General features: G+C 34.7%; 1 protein-coding gene across 1 annotated transcript; it reads left to right on the top strand.

Moving 5' to 3' along the window:
- The first annotated feature begins 7,027 nt into the window (after nt 1-7,027).
- Nucleotides 7,028-8,724, top strand: LOC116342868 (keratin-associated protein 6-2-like). Its single transcript, XM_031770658.1, has 3 exons — nt 7,028-7,145; nt 7,360-7,522; nt 7,982-8,724. The coding sequence occupies exons 1-3, from the start codon at nt 7,134-7,136 to the stop codon at nt 8,479-8,481; spliced, it is 675 nt and encodes a 224-aa protein (XP_031626518.1). The 5' UTR covers nt 7,028-7,133; the 3' UTR covers nt 8,482-8,724.
- The last annotated feature ends 5,017 nt before the right edge of the window (nt 8,725-13,741 follow it).

Genomic DNA, 13,741 nt, shown 5'->3' with positions numbered 1-13,741 from the left:
ATGCTACAATGCATAAACATCACACAATTCATATTTCTGGTTGATCTATAGGCACTGGTCTCAAAATTCATTTCAATTCGTTTAAAACGTCTCACTGAATAATGTAATTTACGTAACCTGAGAGACATGTTAATTGGTAAAAATGAATTGCCGCCTAATGAAATGGCTAGATTCAATGGTGCAAAGATTGTCACGTACCTTCAACTGATACGTTACCTTATGGATCACTAGAGATCTTTTAGTCTACGATTTTGCGACAAAATAGCATACTTGACCAGCGTACCGTTATAAGTCAAGGTCATTAATAACAACGAAAATAGCAAACGCAAAATTGCCACATTTTTTTTCACTCTTTACTGGATGCTATCTATCAAGTTTCAATGAAGCTAAAAACGTCATAAAAACCACACACACACCAGGCGAACACAGTGTTGCTCAGTTTCGTTCTGATAAAATATGTCGTTCGTTGTCTTCATTTTATTTCTATTCGCATATAAATTTATAGTTCCGTGCTCTTAACTCATTGTTGTTATTTGTCGATGTCGTTGTCTTCGTTCTCGTCGTAATATTTGCAGTTAAAACGTTTGTTTCGTTCGTTTTTCTTGTTCCTTTTTTATGACATCATTACATTATATATTTTTTTTCGTTTGTTTTTATTTCTGCCCGTTTTGTCACATTTTATGTGATAATGTATACGACAAAATGCACACGGCAAACACATCAACCGAAGTTGACATCGCGCGTATCGCGATTGAAAACATCTATGGAATGGAATGCGTATAAAATTCACAATTCACATTAATCGAGATGGGAAAAGGTGAGCATCAAGAGCTTCAAACAACAACAACAAAAACAACAGCAACAAAACTTCTTATCAAGAGAGATACAGAAAGAAATAAAAAAAGAGAGTCGATATAGCATGAAAAAAGTTCCAACAATGCGGTGAAACCAAATTCAATAAAATCAATGTGAAAAACTCCATCTGAAATATTATAATATAATTATTTAAAAAAAAATACAATATATAAATGGAAAACTTCGATAAATCTGTATTCTGTAGTATGCAAACAAAATCAAGAGTTTCTACTTGCAAAAAGATGAAGAAAAAACATTTAAAAAAAAAACAATGTACATAGAGCTAAAACCACATGGTTGAATTACTGTATTTGAATTGTTTTATATTTTTGCGCTGTCATAATTTCCATTGTCGTCGTTTTTTTCTCTCACTCTGAATGTATGTGTGTGTGTGTGTGTTTTTTACTTCACTTTAAGTGTATATTCAATGCTCGATTGATGATGAATACGATATGAGATAGTTTTCGTTATCAAGATCCGTTGAATGGCTCTAATGAATCGGATGAGAAACTAATAAATATCCCATGAAATATATCGCCGCATGGCACAAGCAAGCTACACTTGGCGCTTATTCTTCACATTTTACTGGAAAACACATCACGTTTCGCGCACGAAAAAAAAAACCATCGAAAAAATATTGAACCGATTCGTGTAGTTGGTGTTACTGCGAATATTTGAAAATTTTGCGAATTCAGTGGATTTTTGAATAAAAGCGTTTAAGAAAAGGGAAAATTACAAAACATGGGAGCGTCTCTTTTGTCTTACAAAATTGTGTCTGTATGCTCTGTACAGAGTACATACCCATCGAAACAAAAGATGCGAAAACTCTTTTGTCTGAAGATTGAATGTGTATGGCACTTTAAGAGTAAGAGCAAATTTATGCAGTTTGCACATCATTTGAATTTGATTAAAAAGCGCCGAGTGTGCACATTTTATGTTCTTCAACCAATTAGTATGCAAAATACGTGTGTACGATGCGACTCAAGCTCAATGTTGATTGTATCGCATTCCATGGAAACTGATGAAAATGAAAAATAACTTAAAAAAAAAAACATTCTTCATGCAGTTTAACCCACAATAATTAAATTTGAAGGGAGATAGAAGAAAAAAAATGAATTTCGTAGTTTCACATTCAATTATGGTGAAATAAAAAGTTTCCGAAGCGGAAAGCGCATCAACAACAAGCACAGTGTATTTCAGACTTTGGCCAACACCTTGACCCACAAAAAAAAATGCTTGTATAATAAACTAAGTGACACAAACGACTTTTTAGATTATATCATAAATGGTGCGGAAGCTAGATTGTATCCAGTACAGTTTGGCTTTCTAGTGCCATCGGCCACCACCATCAACGACGAATGGACCGAACGTATACTTCTCATTATGAAATTCTCTTTCACTCGCACAATTTCGAATATGTGTGTTATCTAAATTGACTGTGCAAAAATGCACGACGCCAATAACATCTCAGAAAACAGCAACAAACAGTGAAACTGAAACAAACAAAAACATTTTATTATAATGACGATAATTAAGCGTTTTGCATTAAATGCGCGTTATTATGCTGGCATTGTGGCGTAGAAATGCCATGCCAAACGCACAATATCTTCCAACGCAAAGCATAGAAAGATGAAAACTCTAATTGGCTACTTGTACCATGTGTACAATTGCTGTTTGTTCTTAAATTGAATGTTGCTTCATACCTGAGAGGGAGGACGGACGCACACAACACCATATATATACACAAACTCTTGAGCATTCAAATACTCTATTTGAATGTAAAACAATAATTTTGTGTTGGTGCTGCTGTTATTGTTGTCATTGTAGCTCAAAAAAGCCATGGCATCTATTACAATTTTGCCATTGCGTGCGCTAGTGCAAATTACATTACAACAGAAAGACACTTTGGAGCATGATTATTTAATTGAAATAAGACGTACAAAATGGAAAGAACAAGTGAAACGTGTCTCAATAAATGGCTTTGTGTCCAGAAGATTAAACACGTGCACTGTAATTCCGTTGCATAAAATGTATTCCATCGTTCTCTTTCTCTCGCCATTCTGGCTCATACATTTTCTCACATTTTCTCGTTCGCTCACCATTTTAGTTTGCATATTTTTTGACCAGCATTTATACAAAATTTGTTTCATTCATTTGTAATCGAATTCATGGCAATTTGTGCAAAGAAATACGTGAGATAGAGAGATGGAGATGAAAGGAGGGGAGGAAAAGAGAAAACAGATATTGTATAGGGTTGTACCTGTCAGTTGTAATTTGAATATATTCACATAGTGTACATTTCATTTTCACGTTTCAACAAAATGCCAAGAGCTCTCTCGAGCTCCGTGTGACTGAGTCAGTTCTCTGTTTTGCATTTGCTTTTGGCTGAAAATTGAAATCAGAGCTTTAAAAACAATGTATTCATTTTGTAAATGATTGTATGTTTGACACCTTCGAAGCTTTCTCTGGTTCATCGGTACCGAATCGATCGATTCAGTTGGCTTTAGCAATATGCAGCTGATTGAGTTTCCCCAATAAAATATGTACTCAAATGTGTTGATTGCATGCTGTGCGCTTGAATTACAATCGCACCATTAAAATGTACCCCCGACGAGAGAGAGAGCACGCATGGTATAGAGATTCGCACATTATTCAAAGGAAATGTGATTCAATGAAAATGGTGACCCATCGAAAAGGATGAAACAAAATAGCCAAAATACAAGGACCATTGACTTGATTCACTCCATCGTAAAATGTGACATCGAAGACGAAAAAAAAGTATGTGGATACTGTGTATATGGCTTTGATCTAAATTTAGCAAAATGAATCGCATAAAATGGTTGCGTGTATGTGTTTTTATTGAAAATTTACCAAATATTCCATTTGCACCACGGTTTTTGCACGCATATAAACAGCATGAGATTTTGTTATTCAATATTTTACTATATTTTAGTTAAAACGTTCTTTCACTTGGTGAGAACCGCTGTGGTCGATCGTCATTGCCAGGTAGAATGGCCAGTAGCAAAGCCAATTGCAATTTTGTTCTTTATTTTATGTATGTTGAGTTCCATTTATGTTATACAGACATTTTAGTTATTTTCAAATTGATTTTATACCATTACTGTTGTTGTTACCAACTCAGAATGGCTTCGACTGCGTCATCTCCCGTGTGTTGTTGCTTTTCTCTCTCTCTCTCTCTCTCTCTCTCTCTCTTTCTTTCTTTCTCATCTTGTTATTTATCGTTCACACAATTAATTGTCATAATTTTTCATTTTAATCAATAGCGTGCGAGACGAACGAACAAAAAAGGTCGGACACTCGAATAGACAATAACATTTTTACGATGATTGCATAATTTTTCATTGACACTTGAACATTTGAATCCATTTATTTACCTGTGCGCGCGTCAACAAAGTAATTAAACCGACATACAAAATATTTGCTCGGGTTTTTATGTGTGGTGCTGTTGGCTGTTGTTGTTGCTTCTCAGAATGAAATGTGAGGGACGGTGTCTTTTGCTTTTAGTAAAAATGTATTTATTAACAATTCATCGCATGCACCAAAAAACAGAGCGGATGATGTCTTCAATGCGTGTACCGAATATTAATTTATGTTTCTGTCTTAAATGTGCTCTCGCCTGTTCGCTCGCTCTGTGTCGCTCGCAAATGAAAGATAAGATATGACAGGCGGCTAAGCATATAAAGGGACAATTTGTTTTTTGGAGACGCACATCAAATTATTGCAAACATATAGTGATATTGTTTGTTGCTCTGAACTTCAGATGGTCGCCCATCAAAAAAAAAAAACAAAAACCTCATCATGATGATCGAAATGTGGTGCTAATATCCAAAAGCAAATTCATGTTGTGTTGGTAACACAACGCAAAAATTAATTTAGTAGCCTACGAGGCATGCCAGGCATGAAGAAAATGACAAGTGGCGGTTTCGTTTTAAGTTACATCGTATGTCACTGATCCTTATCATTGTGTTATTGTGTGCTTGACAAGTGAATGAAATTTGTCTCAATTCCAATTGACTCTGTCCAGAGAGTATTCAATGCTTTATTTTTCATTTGTTTTTGCGTTGTCGGTCACTTACCGTGTAGGCTGCGGTGTCATCTGAATTTCGCAACATACAATTCAAGTCATTCTTATTATTGTAATATGTCAATAAATCGGAAAACAATATTACACCAAATTAGTTCCTGTCAACGTTGCCAAAAAAATTGTGTGACATCTATTTTTTTTAAATGGATTTCTTATTAAGCTTCAACTAAGAATGGAAATATATTTATAGATACATAATTAACAGACATGGAGGAAGATAGACAAAGAATACAAAAATTGAAATCACAACGCATTGGAGCATATTCGATGATGTCGCTCATTTATGATTATTATTATCATTAATACTTATTTTTATGGTTTATTCGACAGATTTTGTTAGATACTTCTTCGACAAATTGGGACGCCCAACGCATTTTAGTGGCGGTAGTAAAGTGTCGGCAAGACACAACACGTTCCGCTTGGAAACATTTTACTATTCACTGTAATTGTGTTTCTTTTTTCAACGTCTTCTTTTCTTCATCTCTTTCTCTGTCTTTGTGTCTGTGTTTCATCATAATTTACGGACGTACTACAAATGTCGAGTTTAATTGAATTCAGCGCATTGTGCTAAAGAATTTTAAAATGACAACAACAAGCGATTACATCAGCTCCAATTTACCACAGATTATTGTTTGGCACACAAATGATTCACTTTTAATTAAATTTGTTTATACAACCAATCAATAATATTGGTTTCATGATGGTAACCAAGGTCGATTGGATTTTTAAAATCAAGCCAAGAACTTAAAAGAGGTAAAATTAACATTCTTGAGGCTTTCTATGCTATTTAGAATAAATGCTTGGATGGTGGGATTTAAAACAATCGCTATTATGATTTATTGATTTTATGTGAACAATCTGATTTAACACCCTTTTACTGTCTGCTGTTTGAATAAAGATACATTTGTATGATTGATGGACGTTGGAACAGGACCCATAAATGTATGAACAAAAGATAACAATCAAATGCAAATAAATCTTGTCACCATCGAAAATTATCTCCATATTCGGAAAAGTAATCAATTGACACGCGTTCCATTTAAGATGAATCAGGCGAATCGTATCTAATCGATTTGTTTTGTCTACTCAAAATTGAATATATTGCAATAAAATATAATCTTGACATAATAATTGACCGCACAAATCCGATCTAATCAATTTTTAATGCTTGAATTTGCTATTTAAATTTCGGTGGCTTGTTTCTTTTTTTGTCTCTCTCTTCTTTAAAAGGTTCCATGGTAATTGTGATCATGCCGTGGTTTTGGTTTCAGAAGTTTTACCGATTAAACATACGGTTTTAGAAGTTTCACATTGTTGTGCCTTTAAAGATGTGAGAGGGGTTTCATCATTAACACAACCAAAGAACCGATCGCATTCAGAAAAAACCATGGAACTTTTGAGAATGACTAACTTTATGTGCATACCTTTGCGGTTTCACGATAAAATAGAAACATGTATATTATATCTTTGTTTACCGGGCTGATTTACACGTAAAGACAAAAGTAGCGTAAAATGACAACAATTGACACACACGAAAAAAAAAACAAGGCACCGAATTGAAATGAATCAAGCAGCAAATGACAATAACGCACTAGCCAAAATGAAATAAAGGCATTGTTTACATGCTTGTTTATTTAAAAATTGAAGAAAAAAAAACACACACAAAATTTTGTGCACAATATATTTTTTCGTTTTCGTTTCAGTTTTCGTCTCGACCGTGTGATGATTGTTAGTGCAGCGGATGAAGCAGGATAGCATGTAATGATTTCGCTTAACAAATCATTTTGAGTTTATTTACGAGATTTTGTGCTCATTGGACTATTCGTACACGAATATGCTAACACATATTATTGCGATTCTGTGCTGGTGCTTCTGCTGCTGCCACGTCGTTTGTGCTTTTTTTTGCTGCTGCTCTACTGTTGCTTATGAAAATACTTATTCTTTGCAGCCGCGCTTACATAAGTTCAAGTACAAATAAAACAAAATAATACACCCGCCTATATTTTTTTGTGTGATGTGGCTGATTACTATAAAAACAAATGTCTTGGCTGCTATCGAATCAGTATTCAGCAAAGAATCATCTCGGAACACATTTCCAAAAACGTCTCCGTGAATTTTTGTTTAAGATAAATTATTCATTTTCCCTCACAAACGTGTAAAGTCAATTGAAGCAATGAAAGTGTTGGTGAGTTTAGATGTGCAATATTTTTTTTTCGCTCAAAACTGAAATTGATTTCGTGCGCAAGTGTTTCACGAAAATTGATAATTTTTTTTTTTGAATACAATATTGACATTTTTTTAAATTTATTCCAAAAATGATAAAGTGACATTTCTTTCGGGTGTAATAATGGCATATTTTATTTTTGTTTCAATTTTCTAAACTACAAAAAAAACTATAGGCAGTGATATTCGTCGCGTTGAGCGTTGCTTTAGCCGAGGAAGTTGCAGAGAAAAAAACGGAAAAACGTTGGATTTATGGATCGGGCTATGGATCGGGCGGATATAATGACGGCAGATACTCTGCATATGGCAACAGTTTATATGGCAACCAAGCATACAGTGGTAATAAAAAATGATTTTTTTATTCATTTTTTTTTCGAAATGGAAAATCACTTTTTATGCTTATAATAAGCATAGTTTTGGCGGTAACGCAAAATTGAATACACAATACGTACGTTCTCGATTTTTTTTTTGAATTTTTGTTATTACAACAATACAATTTGAAGCGCACTTATGAAAACAAACGATTTTTCAACGCAAACAAAATTGATTGGACTCACAATGACGCATTTTTTGTGTGTGTGTATGTTGATATCAATGGGTTTCAAGTTTTTATCGTTATTTCTTTTCAATTTTTTTCTGTATCGATTCAATTTTAACCCTTTGACAAATAGCATCTCTTTGTAATATTGGACACCCATGAATGCTTTGTGTTTTCGTTCAGTTTTAATAAGATTTGAAGTGTTTGTATGATATAAGAAAATTTCTCAAGATATTGAATTTTATCTTCTTTCTCTCCAGGTTATGATGGCACTGCAAGCCCATACAGCTATAGCAACTATGGAAGTGGATACAATAATCCAAGTGGAAGTGGATTTAACACGGCATTCGGCAGCGGTAGTGGATACGTTTATAATCGGCCATTGAATAATTTGGGATATCCAAACAACTATAATTCAGGATACTCGGGAGCATATAACACTGGAGCATACAACACTGGAGCATACAACCCTAGTGCCTATGGAGGTGCCTATGGAAGTGCCTATGGAAGCTCCTACCCAAATTACTACAACAACCGATACAACAATTACAACGCCTATGACGGCTTATCTTCATCGTCACCATACAGATACAATAATTACCACAGCAACAACTATAACGGTTATACTGGCTACACTGGCTACAACGGCTTAAATAACGCAGCCGGATATAATAGCGGATACAGTACTGGAGTCATCGGATTGCCATACAGTCAACAAGCATATACACAACGTTATAATTCAGATGGTTACGTTTATTAAATAATCTCGAGCTAAAAAATTATCCGAAAAAAAGCTATCTTTGTTACCATTAACAGTGAATGTAAAAGAAACGATGCCCCTCCAGAAAAACACATACATGCTCACTCAACGACTTTTTGTAAAAAAAAAAGTCATTTTACTCGTTTTCCCGTCGAATATCATCCTAAAGATCGGTTCTTGTAAATAGATGCTATTTACATTGAATTTTATACTCTAATTGATAATTTCCCATTTTTTTTCTATTTAACCAATCAAAAAAAAAATGTACGAAATTCTTTTTGGAAAACACTTTAATAAAATCATCAACCAAAACCAAAAAACACATCATCGTGTCATATTCAATGTTGTATCAATTTGTTTTGATTTTAATGTAGGAACTGAGCGATTTACATGCATCACAAAATGCAAAACAAATTATATTAACAACGCAACATGTAAAATCATCGTCAATTTAATATATTATTATTATTTTTTTGTGCCTATTAATGGTAGTGTGGTCTATGACATCATATATTCATGAAGGTAAATCGATGTGTCAGTGTAAACAATAACAATGATGATGATGTCGACGACGGCAAAAATTGCGTTTTTAAACGAAATTAAATCGGCGAATGAACCTAAGCACTTGTAAAAATGATCGTCGGTCATAATCTGTGCAAAAATAATTACGGATTTATGCAAATATAATTTGAATAGAGTCGAAGAAAAATAAAGCGGTCAGTGAACAGTTTGGAAATATGCGCATGTTGTGTGATGTACATATCTCTGGCTCTGCCTCAATGAAAGCAATGACAGGCAGGTTGCTTCGGATCGGAAAGTTGACAGTTGACTCTACTCTACATGGCAATTAACACTTTTATGATTGATTTCTATTTTGTGTGACGTTGAGAGAGTGAAAAAAAAAAACAAAACAAAGATGAAGAAATATAATAAAAACAAATTCCAAGCGTTGCACACATCCACATAATGTTTGAGCCATTTATCAGTTGTTCGCGAGCGATATTTAACGTTCGACGTTCATTGATCGATGTATTTGATATGTTCATAAATGCATTTTTGTTGTTGTTGTGTGTGTGTTTTTTTTAGTTTAACTGTTGTTATTATAGAAATAAAATTGACTTCACTCCTTCGTACGCCCAGCACGATGCTTATTAATTTTTCACCTTTAGATAATTATTATAATTTCGATATTGATTAAAGATACAGTTGCAGTAGCAGTAGCAGTAGCAAAATAGTCGGGGACACGTATCGTTGGCTAAACGATGCATTTTACACACATTTTACCATCAATCAATTTGAACGGTGCACAATTACACCTTTGATATTAGAAATGCGCACGAGTTTCAAAAGCACATAGCCAAACACCTAACACCGATCTCGACGAGAGGCAAGAGAGAAAGAACAATTAAAAGACAATTTCGCACGTATTCACACCGTACACACAAATGCGGATGCGATCGATTGTTTAAATGTTTCATATAAGATTGAAACAGTTATAAGGTAGCAAAACAGCTAAGTCGCAGTGGCATGACGTAGTGACTTTCAATTTTTCAACTTGTGCAGAACCGTTGCAAGTGCTACTGTATCTACTTCTTTATAAGAGGTAATTTGTATTTGCAAACACAAATGGAATTTACATCATCATCATCATCATCAGAGTGCACGCGCGTACACATATGCGAACATTTCCTCTGCAGCCGCGCCGTCAATTGGATTTTCTATTTGCTGTAATTTGTGTACGTGAGCACACAGCAGATATGTTATTTGGCCAAAGATTCATTTTGTGTTGATCCGCACACGCTCAATTTGTCTTGTCTTCTCTTCTTCCTCTCTGCTGCTATCTCTGAATTCTCGTTTTCTTTCCCTCCGAACATTGCATCTCGTTTCTCATTACTACAACAACAACAATAACTTTGCTTGTTTTTATTTCATATTTGTTGCATTAATTTAAAGCATCTCGTCTAGCGTGCGATGACGTGCTCGCGAGACATGAGTTTTACCATTGCTTTCGATGCTATACTCTGTGTCTAACTGGCTCTCCAAGTGGCAAGTGCCACGCACTGAACAAATGACGATAACGGTGAGAAAGAGAGGAAAAGAGAAATGGATGCAATAATAAGCAGAGGTTCAAGTTTAGTTACGAGCATTATTACGTTAATTGACCTTTTTAATACAGGTGACTGCGTTTATCGTATATATCTCTTTCTCGCGTCCCTCGCAAAAAGCATACATACACAGAGTCAAAAAGACACATATTTTACATACAGCACGTCTCGTCTTCATGCAGAATTATCATCAAGAACTGCACTTAAAACTGCCATGTTTCTCTCTCTGCCTTTTCGCGAGCTGCAGAATATGCATTTATTTTCACATTTTTGCACTTGTTGCTCACGTAGCAAAAGAATGCCAATAAAGCGCACATAAGCGCACACAAACATAATATTTATTATATCTGGTCTACGTCGATGGAAACGCAATAGAAAAAGTGCGCAATTTTTTTGTTTAATAACTATAATAAAAAATGTTTTTTTATGTTCTACCATAAAATGCACATGATAGTTTTAATTTTCATCTGTTTTCATTTTAATTTTATGACATTGTTGGAATTGCCTTAATACATGCTAGATACATCCTGTACCATGATAGTATACGTCAATCAACGAAGTGAAATCACAATATTCACAATAAGATCTTATCTAATAAATAATCATGTAAATTGCCATTGAGTAGAATGCACTCAGCGTTACTTTTCCGATTGATCGATATAATCACATTTTGCAACAAAAATCTAACATGCTATTTACTTTGCATTAACATTTGTCACACAAATACACACGTTTAGTTTGCAACGCGAATTATGAGATCGCACACGGTAGATAGAAATTGTTTCGAGTTACAAAATGAGACTCGAATAAAAGTGTGTGTGTGTGTGTGTGTGGCGTAATGAGGTGAAATTGTGTATGGCGATAAAGTCGAACTTGATTTGTAGAAATGTCGAGATTTTCCATGTATTTGCATACATTGCAATCGGTTGTCTTCCGTTTTAATATTTTCAGTTTGTGTGTTTATCGAATATATTTTCACACGAGACGTGCGCGCAATGACGCGACCAAAGAAGCGTATAATGTGATTGTGCCCAACGAAAGTGAGTGCACAATGAATTTCATATGGGTGTATGTTTATTATTACAAGTATCGTAATAGAAACATTGTTGCTCCAGTGAACATCAGCTCAATCACGTATCAATCGCAACGAAAAACGAAATTCAATTGATTTCCCGGTTTGATTTAATTATGCATAAGGCGTGCGCACTCCAATAGACCGTCGTTGATGTCAGTGGTAAACATAAAATCATCTCGATGCTATTTTTTCTCTCCTTCTCTCACTCTCACTCTTCGCCATCGAAACGGTTTCGATTTTTCGCAGAAAAATAATCACACATAATTGTGGTAGTGGCTGAATGGACGGAATGGATCGAAAAGTGCAATTGCCACGTAAATATATTGAACGTAAATAATAATTACAGTCATTCAAATGATGATTATACCGGAATTAATGCCATCCGTGCATGTGTGCACACAAACACACTCTTGGGTCAGGTTTTTAAGATCATGACTAATTTAAATGCGTCTAATTACCCGTAAAATTTCGATTAATAACTATGTTTTTTTATATATTCGAACACAAAGTGATGACCGGATGACGACAACGTGGACAACAAGAAAATGTCGGAAGTATTGTTGTCGCCGCATTGATTTCCATTTGAACATTAAAGTGACAATTATATGGCGTTGAGTACATTAAATTCTATTCTGTTTGCTGCACAGAAAGACATTCATATCACTTTCACTCGGCGCGCTATTCCAATTAAAATGTAAGTAAGATTGTTAAGATCGAATTAAAATTGCAAAAGCAATTTTCACCAGTCCAAAAACCTTCACAGTGCTGTATTTTAAGTTTTCGTAGTATTTTATGTCGAACACCAACAACCTTTTTGTGTACGCTGGTTTGTCAATCAAGTTGTTGTAGTTTTTTTTCCCTTTTTACTGCCATTTATCGCTTGATTGCCCATTAAACGTATTCCATTTAATATATCGATGCGGCCAATTAATGCAAATTATTCATTTAATAACGATAATCGGAATCTCAAATGTTGGCGAGAAAAACATACAACCACTTCTGCTTTGTGAATTCAATAAAATTGGAGAAAAATAAAAACTTGCGAACAGCAAAACCATTTTCGCCGATAAAATCCACTCACCAATCAATTTGCATATTCCACTACGTTCCATAACCGACGCCACCCGATGGGATTCTTCTTAGTTTCAGTGGAAAAAAATGCATGCTGATACGAACGCATTGGACCATATACAAGATCAAACATGAAAATAACTGCAAGAAATTCAATCAACTAAACATGATGTTATCACAATTACTTAACATAACAAACTTATGATAATACAATTCATCAAGAAGAGCAAATATTTGCGAAACTGAAGTTTTTGCCGAGTATAAGTGTGTGAGTGTGTGTGTATGAATAACATATATGGATTATGTTTGCTGAACAAGTATCAGCGGTCACGGTGCAATGTCATTCTCCGATCCGTTTAACCATTAATCTGTGTCGAAAACTACATATATATACATCCCAACATTAATGCGGTACATGCACTTTGCTGTGCTCGCAACCACGAATCGTCTTCAATGGAAACCGAAATTATGTTTCAAATACGATGTAATACAGATGTTTCGATGTTATTCAAAAATCCATAAGTCTTTCTTTCGCTTTTTTGCGGTATGCAATGAGATAAAAACAAATGCGTGCAGCAAAAAAAAAGAAAAGAAAGAAATCGAATACTGTGCCATTCATTGGTGCAAATACAGTATTTCTTTTTATTGCTGGCGTGTTTTGTTTTCAACAGATCGATTGAATTTTGAGAAAGAGTGATGCTTAATTGCGATCCCCACACAGAGATGCTCTCTCTCTCTGCATGATAGCGCAAATACAAACGTACATCATACGAGGTTTAATTACAGTGGAAATCTCAATACTTCTCTCATACAAAAAACCAATTTCTAATTCAAAAATCCATTGCTGCACATTTGCTTTAAAACACTCTCGCAAATGTAATCGACATCATTAACTGCACTTGCACTGTGAAAAATTGAAAACGTAAAACCAACGAAAGTCAATTTCTTATATAAACTCTTCATCGATGTGTGTGATGTGGTCTGTGTGGTGTTGGACAAAAAAGAGAGA

Source organism: Contarinia nasturtii, unplaced genomic scaffold, assembly GCF_009176525.2.
Source record: "Contarinia nasturtii isolate CC-2019 unplaced genomic scaffold, AAFC_CNas_1.1 Cnas_scaffold_928, whole genome shotgun sequence".
NCBI classification, from domain to species: Eukaryota; Metazoa; Arthropoda; class Insecta; order Diptera; family Cecidomyiidae; genus Contarinia; species Contarinia nasturtii.
The sequence above is the reverse complement of the archived record's forward strand: the minus strand, read 5'-3'. Positions and strand labels throughout refer to the sequence as shown.